Below are 15,406 nucleotides of genomic sequence, written 5' to 3' on the forward strand. Positions count from 1 at the left end.
TTTACTAAGTAGTTAATCAGCAGCAGCAACCTCAACATCAAAATGAAAATTTATTATTGTGAACTTATTATATGCCAAACACTGAGCTAAAAATACCTTACATGCATTTTCATACTTTATTTTCACCTCAAGGCTAGGATATAAGTACTATTAATATTATTCCTACCTTACAGATGAAGAAATTGAGGCTTGGTGGGGTTAAATAACATCTCAAGGGTTCACTCAACCAAGAAGTGATGAAGGTGGGATTTGAGCCTGTCGTATTTTATAGTGTGTCTGTTATTGACTTCCCATCCCTACCCTCCAATAAAATAAAGAATCCTTTTTGTTCTGAGTTTTACTAGAATAGCATTTGTTCATTTGGTGGCTCTCAGAATTCTTTTACTGTGACTCACAATAAGAAAGGCACTTTACATGGCAGTTGAGTGTACATTTTTTATATGTATTTATGTGTGTGTGTATGTTATGTTTGTAAGTGTTTATTTCATTAAAACATATTTGGTTTTAATGTGTACTTTAGACATTATTTTCTATTGGTTCTCTCTTCTTTTCTCTCTTTCTTTCTTGTCACAATCCACTAATAGGTTACAATCCAGGTCAGAAAAACATTGATCTAGTCTAAGCCAGGAGAGTTGTAGACAAACACGGAGCATTGTAACTGTATGTACATGAGAAAGGCATTTTGGGTGGGCAGGAAGAGTTTTAAGTTATCATTTTGATACCTGAATACTGACTATGTCTTATACAAAGTTGATTGCTAAAAAAAAAAAAAAGTATTGCCTTTTTTAAAAGGTAAACTTGAGGAGTGATATATTTGGTTTTTGTTTTTAAAGCTCTCTGATCCTTCTGATTTACCAAGGAATGCCTTTAGAATTTTTACCATTCTTGTGGAATTTTTATGTATTGAACATATTGATTATGCCTTGGAAACAGGACTTGCTGGTAAGTATATTTATTTGTGTTATACTTCGTGTTAAATTCCTTTGATCCTATTCGGTTAAACTTTATGCATAATGTTGTTTTATATATATTCAACTCTATCTGTCAAAAGCAGTTCAGTGCAATGAAATGCTTTTTGAGCTTCTGTAACAAGGATTTGTCAGATACTAGAAGCTATAGAAAGACACAGTTCTCATATTGCTTACATTGACCAGGGCTACATAAGTCACTACAGTGTATGGAAGAATGTAACACAGTGCTGTAAGCTATGAAATGCCAAAGGAGCAGAAATGGAAGTGACAGCAATTCTGGTTGAGACAGTTGAGTAAAGTAAGATTTAGAAAGGAAAGTAAGCCTTTTCAAAATAAGCCTGGAGAGGAGTAGATTCATATAAAATTTTTTCTTTTATTTTTGGTCTTCTGGGTTTACTGGTATTAATACGATAATAATGACTTCTTCCCTAAATTACAGTCCCATTAATTCAGTTGCCTCCTTGACCTCTCTCACCTGTTCTGTGTGCATCTCAAATTTAATATATGCCAAATGAAACTCTTTATCTTCCACCTAAACTTCTTCCTTTCCCCTTCTTTTCATGTCTTTAAAAGGCATTACTATTTACTGTTTGCTCAAGGCCCAAACCCCGGAGTTATCATAATTCTCCTTTTCATCAAACCTGATAGCCAGTCTATCAGCAAATCCTGTCTGTATACTGCCAAACATAACTCAAATTCGTCTCCTTTTCTCCATTTCCGCTGATGCCACCCTGATTTAAAGATCATCATCTCTATCCATTCCTAACTGGTCTCTTTGTGTACATTCTTACCTTTCCAAATAACTGACTCCATGTAACAGTTATGTTATAAATTCAAGGGTCTTAAAATTTCTTGGTTAAGACCCTTTAGTGGTTTCCTGTTACTCTTAGGGGAAAAACAACAAGAAACTCTTCATGAAAGTATAGCTTTTGATCTGGCCTCCTCTTATATATTCATCTTCATCTCATGTTGCATTTCCCCTTACTACCCCAGCCCCTTTGGCCTTCATTCATTTTCCTCACTCAGGTTCTTTGCACTTGGTATCTCCCTACCCCCCAATCCTTTTCCTTCACTCTTCTCATGTCTGGCTTTTCACCCGTCTGATCTTAGCTAAAGTGCTACCTTCTTAGGCCTTTGCTGATCGACTTAGCTAAAAAGTGACACCCCTTTCCCAGCCTAGTTATGCATTATTTCATCATTGAATTAACTTTTTTCATAGCACTTGTTACAATGAAATTTTCATTTGTTAATATCTGCCTCACTCACCAGAATTCATTCATTGGACACATGCTTAAGTCCTTACCCTTGTACTCATGCAGCTTACATTCTTGTGGAAAAGATAGACAAATGACTAGTAAGTGCAATGAATAAAAATAAAATTGAGTAAGGAATAGAGAATAGTAATGGGAGGTAGGATAGGGAATTCAGGGGCAGAGGGTTTTTTTAGAAAGGCTGGTCAGAAAAGGCCTCTCTGAGGAGACATGAACCAGAGAGCTGAATGAAGTGAAGGAGTAAATTGAGTATTTGGAGAAAGAGTATTTTAAGTAGAACAGCATGTAAGTTCTCTTGAATAGTGAACTTCACGGGAATCTTACCTGTCTTAGGAATCTTATCTGTCCTAATTGCCATTATAGGCTAGCACCTAGAAAGCACATAGCACATGCTCAAAAATGTTTGACTGTATATAACATCATTCCATAAATTTTCTAAGGTTGAAGCAAAATTACCCATAATTCAGTAACCTTGTGGTTTATTCTTACCCTTTTTTTTTTTTTTTTAACCTGCAGGACGTAGATAAGCATTTGTAGCCTGCTTCCCCCCCCCACCTCCACCCCATACAGCAGAAACTTGACATCAAGTATTTAACATTTGCCATTTACAAATAAGCTAATGTGGTAATTTTTATTGGGATAATAATATCCACCTCAAAGATGTGAAGATTAAAGAAGATAATAAAAAAGTAACATGAATTTGATTCTATATGGTATGAAAGAGTTGTTCTTTAGCTAGTATGGAAGCCTAGCTTCTTCATTTTAATAGCAGTATTCATAATTTGGAAGGGCTTAGAAAATTTCCTGGTAGGATGAGAATGTCCCTTATACTCATAAACATTTTCCATGCAGCTATTTAGTTAGTACATACTGCTATTATTTCTAATGATTTTATAAAATTCTGTCATGCATATATATTATAAAGTTAACCACTCCCTATTATTAGACATCTTGGATCTTTTCAGCAATTTAGTAGTATAAATAATGCTACAATGAACATTGTAGAGCTTAAAGTGTTTTCCTTATTTTGAATTATTTTCTTTGGATAAAATTCTGGAAGTGAAATTACCAGATCAAAGCATATTGCAAATTAAAAAAATTTTTTTTTTTTTTCACACACACACACACTGTATTTTATTTTTACAAGAGATAAATAGACTGACAACAAGCATTGTACATGGATGACCACAACAAAAGCAACAATGATTGCAATTACCAAACATGAAACACACTCATACTATGTCATAATATTGACATTCAGCCCAGTAATCCTCCACTGTAACAGGTCCTTTACTTTGCAGTGAAAATTGATTTGTATATTCTTTGCCTCTGAGTCCTTGTGGGATTTTTTTTTTTTTAAATTCAGACAGAAAGTCACAAAAATTATACTCATCCTCATCAGTTCACTCAGTCCCATGTAATGAATTGTTTTTTTTCATCTTGATCTTTTGTTAGCACTTTTATGAGTTCATCAGTTTTTCATCAGAGTTCTGAAAATGCTTAATCATTCAGTTCAGCAGTACAGTCAGTTACCAGAAACCTGTACTTGTCAGAGTCTTTTTTTTTATACGTATAAACTATTTTCCTAAGTGGTTTTTTCCCACTAATCTATACTGCTATTGGCATGTATGATTATACCAGCTTTTCTGCACACCACTGAATATTCTTTAAACACTTTAATAATTTAGTGGTTAAAAACACACATCACTATTGCCTTTTCATGTCTTTCATTAATAGCAAGGATTAGTATTTTCTACATGTGTATTGACTTTATTTTTTTCTCTTGTAAATTTGTGTTGGAGCCTTTAATTTTCTTATCAATTGGTGATTTTGTCGTTTATGGGAAAATAAAACACCTTTGTTTTCCATTTTTAAAACTTTGAAAAAAAATCCTCCTCCTGTAAAGAACTCTAGGTATTAAACTTCTGTTTTCTCATTTTCTGTGAGTATTTTTCCTAGCCCCTTATGTCTTTGAACTTTAGCTAGAAACATAAATGTCTGTGGTTAGTAGGGACTTTTAGAGTTTAACTATTACTCTCTTAACAAAAGAGGAAACTGAAATCTGGAGAGATCAGCTGTCTGTTTTGGGGTCAGAGTGTGAAGTGGCTTGAATACAGTGCTGAAAATCTGGAATTTATTATGTTGACAGTGAGGAGACTTTGAATTATTTTTGAGGAAATAGTAGAGAACATGGTGAGTGAAATATGTTAAATACATTATTATGGCAACAATATATAGCATCAAAGATAAGGAGATTTGAACCAGGATACTAATAAGAAAATTATTTTAACTGTTATCAAAGGTAATGAGGCCTGGTTATAAGAAAAATGGTAGAAGTGTATTCATGGCTCATGTGAATCATTGGGCATAGGAGGGCAGGAAAGGGAAGGAGAAGGTATAGTCCAAGACGATTCATTTATTGATTTATTTATTTTTTATTTATCTCCGCAAATAATGAAGACTTGAGTAGATAGTGAAAATTTGGACGTAAAAACGTTGGATGAATTTTATCAAATTATTAACAAGTTTAATTTTACTCTTCTGTCCACAAAAATTATTGCTGATTTAATGAAACAGCAGTTACTTTTATGCATGTTGTATATATAAAACCACATTCTTTTTTCTGTTGCTTACATGAATTTCTTTAATATGATTCTAACATATACATGCCTTCCAACTTTAGGAATTCCTTCTTCGGATTCTAGGAATGCAAATCTCTATTTTTTGGATGTTGTGCACCAGGCCAATACTGTTTTTCATCTTTTTGACAAGCAGTTTAATGATCACCTTATGCCACTAATAAGGTTAGTCAAATTGTCTGATTTTCATTGGTGTTTCAATGAATATTATAATACTCTACTTCTTGTTAAAATTTAAAAGTAATAGATGTTCGTTAAAACATCAAACAGGAACAGGAGGGTGTGAAATAAGTAAAAGCCCTTTTCCTCTTCCTTGCCTTCCTGTTTTCCTTCTGTGGTATTAATTTTAGTTTACTGAATGTGTCAGAAACCTAAATCTGATATGAAAGACAACTTCTAGCTTGTTCCCACTTATTATAATAAAAAGATGTACAATAACAATTTTGTGAGATCAATAGGACAGGTTTTGATGAGGCATTAAATAAGGTTTAGTTTATATCTTCCTATCAATTTATGTGAACTTTTAAAGCATGTGAGGATTAAATAAGGTAGTGTATATGTGAACATGCTTTTTAAAATTGTATGTGTAGTACTATAATTAAAGAGGAAGAATATTCATATAGAAGATACAATTCTAGACATTTTGTATAAACGTTGATATGCCAAGAAATAATTAGTCTAGAAACGATCTCAAAGATAAAGATTACTTGTGATCCCTGAATCACATTTTGAAAGGAAATTTACTTTTTAAAGAGCTCTAATGTCACATAACAAAGAATTCACGTAATTATTAGGGTTGCATATTCTTTAATATTTTGGGTGTTTTTTGACATTTAGGTAATATTCAGAAGGTAAATATGGCTACCAAGTTGGTTTTGTTTTTCGTTTTTTTTAATATAGGAAAGCTAAATACAATTGAATTGGGTGTTAGTCTCCAAATTTTAATTATTATAATTTGCTGTATTCTCAAGACTTTGTGATTTTTCTTACTGATATACCAGAAATTTAATTAAAAAGGAAACCAAATAATTTCAGAATTTCTAAATCACATGTTTATATTCTAAAGGGATGTCTCCTCACAGATGAAAGTAATAAATCTAAATCCTCCTCTTCCTTCTCTTTTAACTGGTTAATTTTTCCTAGCGTGAGTATTGTAATGAATTGGGCATAGTGAATACTAAATAATTACTTTACTATTTATATGCTTCTTGGATTGGTGAGCAAATTAAAATAATGTGTGTGTGTGTGTAGGTATATAGCAATACACATATGCCTATGAAAAACTGTTAGAATTGTAAGGCTACTAATGTGATCTTTTTCCCCCTTTAAACGTTCAATAGCTCTTCTCCTAAGTTATCTGAATGCCTTCAGAAGAAAAAAGAAATAATTGAACAGATGGAGATGAAATTAGATACTGGCATTGACAGGCAAGTTGTTAGTTTTACTATTTCTCTTGCATTTTTTTTGTTGTGTTTTTTTATTTTTAAATTTTTTTAACATCTTTATTGGAGTATAATTGCTTTACAGTGTTGTGTTAGTTTCTACTGTATAACAAAGTAAATCAGTTCTATGTATACTTATATCCCCATATCCTCTCCCTCTTGCATCTTGCTCCCACCCTCCCTATCCCACCCCTCTAGGTGGTCACAAAGCACCGAGCTGATCTCCCTGTGCTATCTCTTGCATTTTTTTTAAATTGTAAAAACACCATTGTAACAACATGAAAATGATTTTCAGAGAAGAAAAAAGTCTATTTTAATTCCACCATCCTGCTATAACATTTGATTTTATTTTTACGTATTGCTTTCATCTTTATTAGAATGTTGTTTTTATTGGCTTCCAGGTTTATTATTTATGGAAGTCAGTATGTTTAGACTTACTTTTAAAGCAGATTCTATTTAAAATCTTTTTTTGTAAATGCCCCCTCCTACACACACACACACATGCGTGTGTGCACTCACCCTCTCGCTCTCCCTCTCTCTCTCTCCAAACTCCTTAAAAATGGTATGTAACATAGAGGATTTTATTTTCAGTTAGAACTGTCACGCTAATATCTGAAATGCTTTAAATAAATATACTGATTTTCTAAAAGTAACTTCCATTAAGTGAATGCAGACTCTACATTCAAAAAATTTTTGTAATGTGTATTGTAGTTAATTACCTGTTCATAATATGGAGCAGTGGATCTCTGTCTTTTGAGATGATGGTGGGCATTTATTTATTGATGATGACAATAGCTACTATTTGGTTTGGCCAGAAAGTTCGTTCGGGTTTTTGTAACATGAAAAACCCGAACGAACTTTTTGGCCAACTCAATATTTATCAAGAATTTGCTATGTGCCGGGCACAGTACAAGGATCTTTACCTGTATAATTTCGTTTATTTAAGTAGGAAATACTATTCCCATTTTACAGGTGAGGAAATGAAAGCTTAAAGAAATGAGGTAGTTTGCTCAAGATCTAATGCTGGATATTTGGGACTCAAATTCTAAAGCCCATGCTACTAGGTTTGGGCATATTTTTATTTACTGTAATTCTACTCCTTTCTCTTCTATTCAAGAAAACATATTTGAATATAAGTTAGTTACAGGAACTCTAGCCCTTAATATCTTTGTCTTTTGCCAATCTATTATCCTTTCCCAGCTTTATTTTATTCATTGTTGTGCTTAGATTGCTTGGTCCATCTCTTTAGTTACTCCCTCGTAATTACCCTAAAATTTATTTCCTTTAACCATAATTATCTTACAGATCCTAAAATCTGGATTAATGCAGACTCTTTTATTCCCATAACCGTATGGCTGATTGCTGTTGGAGAATACCACGTAACTCAAACATTATTCGTGCCATTACAAACACATACTCTCATTTCTCAACTGGGTCTTCAGTACCACTTGTTCAGCCTCCTGCTTGTCCTTAGACTGCGAAACTCGGGTTCTTCTCACCTGTTCTTCTAAACTTTGGCCATTCCTCATAAGCCCCTCTATCTTACTGCCTTCCTAAGCATTCTCCAAATATAGTTGTTAAGGAAACAAATTAGTGACAGTCTTCTAAGATCTTTAAGATTTCCTTAAATAGAGTAATGGGCAAATGAATCTTTGCCCTGTGTTTTGAGCAGGAAGCTAATAAAACTAAGAGGTCTTTGATGTCAAGACCTAGAATTTACTTTTTTAAAATCTAAAGTATACCCATAGTAAAATAGTCTCATGGTGACATGAAATTAAATAATTTAAATTTAATTTGTTATAAATAATATAAATAAAAGTAAATATAAAGTAAATTAAATGGATCAAATACATGGTGTTCTCAATTCTCTAGGACATTAAATTGTATGATTGGACAAATGAAGCATATCTTGGCTGCAGAACAAAAGAAAACAGATTTTAAGCCAGAAGATGAAAACAATGTTTTGATTCAGTATACTAATGTGAGTAAAATGATTCAGTATGCTAGTAAGAATATCTGCTTTGTTTGTACTTTTGTTAACATTTCATTGATGTATGTTATTATGCTCCAAGTTTTTTTCTTTTATACTTAGAGATTAATAAGAAACTATATGTATTTTCTCCTTAGCTAAGCTGATACACATTTCTATGTAATAAGTATAGAAAAAATTTTTACAGGCCTGTGTTAAAGTCTGTGCTTATGTAAGAAAACAAGTAGAGAAGATTAAAAATTCCATGGATGGGAAGAATGTGGATACAGTTTTGATGGAACTTGGAGTACGTTTTCATCGACTTATTTATGAGCATCTTCAACAATATTCCTATAGTTGTATGGGTGGCATGTTAGCAATTTGTGATGTTGCTGAATATAGGAAGTGTGCCAAAGACTTCAAGGTATGTATTCACAAATATCAAACTTGTAAATAGGTTCAAGAACATAAGTCAGATCATAAAAAATGTGTACTGACTTATAATCATTAGTGAAAAGTTTATAACTTTTGTTGACATTGTAGTGAGACAGATATAACATTTCCTAACTGAAAAAGTATTGTTGCAGTCATATTCTCAATATTAACATATTTTTGCTTTGAGCTTTATTTTAGACAAGGCCGTATTTCAATTCCATAGTCCGAATGACCTTATTAAATAACGCGCATGACTAATGCTGCATATATCAGATATCAGGAAAATATGTTCTTTCTTCATGTACATCTCTCTGAAATCAGTTTCCCGTAATGTTTAAATTATTTAAGAAACCTGGTAAATCAATGATAACTAATTCTAGTTTACAAAAGTATAAATGATTATTACTATTTAAGAAAATTGGCATAATATGAATCTTTTCAAAAAGATTATAGTGAGTTTTATAATGTGTGAAATATTTGAGTTTTAACACCTAAGGAACTTTAAAAAATTCTAACGTTGAACTCTCCAACATTAGTTAAGTCCTGAATAACAGTACGTAAGTGAGAAGAATTTACAAACTGATTGTAAAACTAAACATTATTTTGTTTCAATGTTATTTTTTTCCTTCTCTTATCTCAATTCAGATTCCTCTGGTATTACAGCTTTTTGATACTCTGCATGCACTTTGCAATCTTCTGGTAGTAAACCCAGATAATTTAAAGCAAGTCTGCTCAGGAGAACAACTTGCTAATCTGGACAAGAACATTCTTCACTCCTTCGTACAACTTCGTGCTGACTATAGATCTGCCCGCCTTGCTCGACATTTCAGCTGAGGTTGAATTTACAAGGGCAGTGTGTTGTACTTCAGCAGGCCTTGGTTGATAGAAAGCACAGGCGGTTTCTTATGATACAGCCAACATTTTATTGAAAAATGATGACTGTTTAGAAAAACAGCAGCCATACTTACCCTTGAGATTTTTTTGAAATTTGGACACTACTAAGCATATTTTGCTCTTTTCCCTTAAGTTGAATTTTAATTCCGTTTTTGAACTTATAAATTTCAAACTCTGTAAAGCTATATGTCATTGTTTTCATCCTGGAAAATGTTGGTGTCAGAAGGCAAATGAGATGTTACCAGTGTTCTGGTTCATGTTCTTTAACATAGTCCATTGGGAAATTTCACCATCCTATTTTGCACTAAAGATGGGTAAAATCCAGCAAAACTACATTATTATTTATCAATTTTCAGCACTGGTAATTGTGAATCAGTTTATTTTAGGTTTTTCTAGAGAACTTTTTGCTTCTTTCAGAAGGTTAATTAACAATTGGGCATAATTTTTGTAGTTGGTTGATTGGATTTTTCTGAGGTACAACAATAATACTATTCCAAGAAAAATGTTATAAACAAAACTAAAATGATGAAATGTTTTATGTAGGTATTAGCAGTGGATCAGAATACATCTGCTTTCTGGGTAAAAAAAAAAAACTTAAAAGTTTACAATTTCTTATTTGGTAAACAGATTTTTAAGCCAATGCTAGCAAGAAATTAATAAAATTATTTTATATTTTGCTTAAGATAAGGTGGAGGATCTTAACTAAAGGACCATATTTATTCATTATTTTAATATTATAAGGGAAGTAAAAAAATGAGGTATAGTCTAAATGGTACATATGAGAAGTATTGACAGTGTTTAGCAACAATACAGTCCTTTAAGATTTCTACCTTTATGCAAAACTGGAATAAGATGGAATGGCTAAACATGCAGGTAGTCTTCTATTTTAAGAGGAATTGGGAATTGATAGCATTATATTCTAAGTCTCGAGATAAACTTTGCAAGGACTAGTTGCTTTTTAAATCTATAGTTTCTGTCATTACCTTTTTCAAGGCATTTCTGAAGCGATTCCTACTGAATGTAGTTAATTGAATTGGCTTAATATGGTGGCATAATAAATCACTTATAAAATTTTAAACATCAAGCAGAAATTTAGAAAGATCTTTACTCTAAAAGCTATAAACTTGCTCTGTGAGAATGCATTCTTAGCTATATGTAGTGTTTCAGCTTTCATTGTGTTTTTCATAGTCTTCAGGAACAGGTAAACTTTAATGTTCAACTCATTCTTGACTTTTCTTTTTCTTTTAATGTAGGCTTTTTGGCCTAATTTTGGAAAACTAATTTTAAGAATATGTTTCTGAATGTTCATCAACTTTACCAAAACTTCCAGGTCCAGAGCGAGCTAGCTACTGTTTAAGTTACTATTGACTGAATTTTCTTCATTTTCTGTTTAGCCCAGTGTTATCAGGGTAAGCAAGAGAAATGAAGTATGCCAACTTTTATCAAAGCATTTTAGGAAATTGTGGCAGCTTTAGAAGGCTGTCTAGTTTTCTATTTCTTAGCCAAAGGAAAGCCAGAACAGGTTTTGGATACTAGAGAAAGTCATATGCTTGTACTATTGCCGTTTTAGAAAGCTCTGATGTGAATTCAAATTATACCTCTGTTACTTAAAGCCAACAATTTTAAAGCAGTAGTTTTACTGGCCACTTGAACTCTTTGTACACAGTGTCAATTTGTAAAAAAATAAAAACGGGAAAAAAATATCAAATAAAACATGAGAGAACACTTTAAGACTTCCAAATCAGAAAAGTGCTTCAAATTATTTTGTTTGGATTAATTTTTTAAATGTAAAACATATATTTGTTGCTTAGATATTTTGTTAATTATTATTTCCATGTTTGAATTCTGTGCAATATTTTCCATTATGTCCATTGACAGGACAGTAACAAAGAAAACTCATAAGTGACTACTTAATTTAGAAGTGTTAACATTAATGCTCAATAAACAAATTCCCTGCAATTGTTTTTTTTTTTATTTCACTCCATTTTTACATTTTGAGGACACTCATACTGAATTTTATAAATTATTTTTTATTTAAATTTTTAAGATTTCTTATTTTTCATAGCATAGATCTTCCTTTTTAAGCAGAAAAATACTTGATTAGATAATCAAAATTAGAAACAGATCATCTTTCTCTAAGAAAAAATAATTTGTTGTATAAAGCAGTATGCATTCTTTGCATTCATTGTATTTCATTTTGAAAGTATTTTTCATATTAATGGGCACTACAAAATTCTGCTCAAAATATATGGCTCAAAAGAGATGGTCAATAAGTAAAATGTTTTTCATACGCACATGGTAAAATTTTAGGTAGCGACAATGGAACTTTGTATATCAGTAACTTTAGTCAACATTTGAATAAGGAGAATCTTTATAATTTTCCGTAGTTTCACATGAGCTAACATGCAATGTTTAGATAATGTTTTGAAATCGATAATAGACTCTTAAACACTGCATTTTTAGGAAATGCAGAAACACTTGATAAAAAGCTTAAGTGTATTATGTTTTCATAACACAGAAAGTGAAATACAGAACACAGGTTTAAGAAGGAAGTCTAGCTTCTATAAGTTATGATATTAAAAATGACAGCTAACCAAAGTAGCTGAATACTTCTTATGAGGAATTGATCTGGGAGTTTAACTTTTTTTTTTTAATACAAAAATATTCTATGTATTACCATTTATTGCCCATTGACTCAGAAGTATGACATATTTTCTAGAAGCATAGTGATTTCTAGTGGAGAATTTGACATATGAAGCATTCTGAGCTTTCATCCAATTAGTTTAACTATATTCAGTCCCTGTAGTACTTCTCTCTGCTTGAAGAAGTCTGTCCTGAAATACGTCGTGTACTTTGGAGGAAAAGACCAGTCCATATTGTTACTGTAAATAATTCTACATAAAGTAAAAATAGCATTTAAAAATTTTTGATGCATAATAAAGTGTAGCTATATTTATTGACTTTAGTTCCATGCACTGTGCTAAGCCCTTTACATATATTATCTCATTTGGTTTCAAAGGAGCCCTAGGAGTAGGGTACTGTTATCTCCATTTGACAGACCCCGTGCACAGAAAGTTTTAAGTAGATCTGCTCAAGTTCTACAGCTAAGTAAAAGACTCAGATAGAAACCTGAATGTTTCTCACACTTTATCTTCTATACACTATTCTCCTTATGCAACATAAAATATTGTTTGATAGGCTCCTTAGTTTTGCTGAGTCTAATTTTCTTTTCATCCAATATTTGGTTCTCGTTGTACTGTTTAGATTATGAAGTTGAGATACAGGGCTAATATCTAATTTACTGTTAGACTTTTTCGTAGTGTCTCCGGTGTGTGGTCATACTTTTATAAAATTTGGTTTTTAAAATTTTATAAGTGGTCATGAAATTTTAATTGAATATTAAATGTGTACCTACTAGAAATCTTTCCATCAAAAAGTTCTTCAGTGAGTTATTTTGCATAATCATAATACTGTTTGAGTAATAATTTTTGCAACAGAAAGACTTCAGGTATTTTGTACAATATTTTGTAACATGGGAGTGAATGACAACTCTACCTTGAAAGATATGAAGAAAGCAGTATTTCTACCTTCAAAAACAGACTATTTTAGTGTCACAAGTTTGCCAATTCTGTTGTTTATTTAGTGCATTGGTAGTTTTTAAATGGCTAATGCTGGAGTGAAAACATGGAGAAAAATGTACTCAGTGTATTAGCAATAGGCAGTCATTTTTATGTAATCAAATATTGCATATTTAATATTTTTAAAATTGCCTTAACTCTTAACTTTTATTCTTACCACTGATCAATCTTTCTCTTTCCAAATTTAGGGGAGAAACAACCCTCAAGTGTATATAGGAGAGAAACCTGACACATTAGAGAGTAAGAATTTTAATTGGTGTTTTGAAGCAGCTGGGTTGATAACCCTGGGCTTAACAAGATTGATATTTTTAAACTAGGCCCTGTATACTTTAACATAGTTATCTGGGAGGTAACACTAAACTTCAGTTCTTGTGATTAATAACACTTTTGTGGGGGAGAGACAAGTAATTAACCATACTTGCTCATTTTCTAAGTGGTTTAGAAGGTTGCAGTCTGCCTCACCATACAAAGCTAATTTAAATATGAATATATAACAATCATACTTCAAACAGCAGACAAGCTCAGAGGAAAGTCATCTATTCAGAAGGCATAGATTTGCGCTAGACAGCAGTGATGCATTACAAATATATAATTATTTTCACTAATATTTGAGCAGGTGGAATGGATTAGAACATGGTCAACATTATGCTGCTGCTAACATGTATTTTCCTATATTAATATGTACTGTGCAACATGTATTAAAATTGTCAATAATTCATTTTAGCCGAGATACTAATATTTATATTACTGTGTTGAAGAGACAGTATCCAACTGAGCCACTTTTAATTTAAAAATCTGAAACTGGAATTAAGTTTACTTTCAAAAACCACTTAAATTACTTTATAATCACTGGAAAGTCAATAAAACATAGAATTATCAGTGACTGGTCACTTAATAGGAAGAAGTATGGAGGGTTAAGAATAGGGATAAGAATCTGGAATGAGTTAAATTAAGTTTCATTTATACTCAGATGAGTGACTTCCTTTTGTTTTCACCATTGGCAATCTTAAATGAAGGAAAATGTCTTTCTTCCAGAGTATCTTCATATTAATAAACTAAGTTTGAAGATTGGATGGAACCAACTCCAAGGAATTAATCTCCAGTGGTGGACTTTCAGATTTTTTAGATTAAACTTTGAGAGGTAGGAAGCCTTCTTGATGCCCCTGTAATCTTAAATAGGCAGGTGCCTTGGAATGGGGCCATCCCTTTTTACCTGCCTGTCATTTTAATCTTTATACTGTGGGTAAATTTGGTTTCTTTGAACTCTGGCATTTTGTTGTGGCTGTCTATCAAACCTGCAGCTTTTTGCTATAGAGAATATTATCCAAATAGAATCTGGACAATGCTGAACTAAAGAAAACTGTGAAACTACGTCTTAAGTATATTGTTTGCAAATGCTGTGTGCTAGAGGATTCACATAAAATTATGTGAAAATACTTTATAAGGAATAATACTAAGTGCCTCTATATTAGGATTCTTCAGTAGAATGTATTTTCAATTTTTGCCACAAGGGGGAGAAGTTATAGTAATACTTACAAACATTTTTGTTTGATAAAAATAGAACTCACATAGCTTCTCTCTACTGAACAGCACCTATGAACATGTCGCTGTCCTAACTAACAGGAAGAGTGTGTGAGTATGTGTGTGTGTTTAAGATTCTGAAAGTCATGTGTGAGAAGAATTTCTGGGTGAATTAATGACACAAAACTAAAACAGTTTTGAAGAACATATATGTGCACAGTGGACCCAGGAACTGGACAGACTTCGTCATTAAAATTGTTTTTTTAATCATTGAATTCTTTTATCAGCTCTTTAAGAATAATAAGAATCTATTGATTCATTTTTTTGCTTTCTGCTTTTTAAAGAAAAATTTTCGAAACAATCTCTAACTTACAGAAAGGTTGTAAATATTGTACAAATAAAATTTTTCCACTTTGAGAGTAAGTTGCTGTCGTGATGCCCATCACCCTGCAATACTTTTGTATTTCCAAAGAGAATAAATTCTCCTATATAGCCACAATACAACCATCAAAATCAGGAAATTAACATTGATATATTACTCCCATCTAATCCTAAGACCCCATTCAGGTTTCACCAGTTGTCCCAATAATGTTTTATAAGGATCCACTTCAAAATCATGTGTTATC

The 15,406-nt window shown here is 32.1% G+C and overlaps 1 protein-coding gene across 2 annotated transcripts in view; it reads left to right on the forward strand.

The window, feature by feature from the left end:
- EXOC5 (exocyst complex component 5) overlaps positions 1–15,197 on the forward strand; it is a 57,373-nt gene extending 42,176 nt beyond the window's left edge. Inside the window, exons 13-19 of one of the 2 annotated variants that reach the window (XR_014242969.1) lie at positions 834–942; positions 4,926–5,046; positions 6,222–6,308; positions 8,196–8,304; positions 8,501–8,716; positions 9,373–13,499; positions 14,295–15,197. Coding sequence is in view for 1 of the 2 variants with exons in the window: in XM_082386537.1 (XP_082242663.1) it covers positions 834–942; positions 4,926–5,046; positions 6,222–6,308; positions 8,196–8,304; positions 8,501–8,716; positions 9,373–9,561 (831 nt within the window). In the remaining variant the exon portion in view is untranslated. Of the gene's footprint in view, positions 1–833; positions 943–4,925; positions 5,047–6,221; positions 6,309–8,195; positions 8,305–8,500; positions 8,717–9,372 lie in introns of both variants that reach the window. The other variant, XM_082386537.1, reaches the window with a different exon arrangement.
- The last annotated feature ends 209 nt before the right edge of the window (positions 15,198–15,406 follow it).

This window comes from Balaenoptera borealis (assembly GCF_965194805.1).
Source record: "Balaenoptera borealis genome assembly, chromosome: 3".
In the NCBI taxonomy this organism is placed as follows: Eukaryota; Metazoa; Chordata; class Mammalia; order Artiodactyla; family Balaenopteridae; genus Balaenoptera; species Balaenoptera borealis.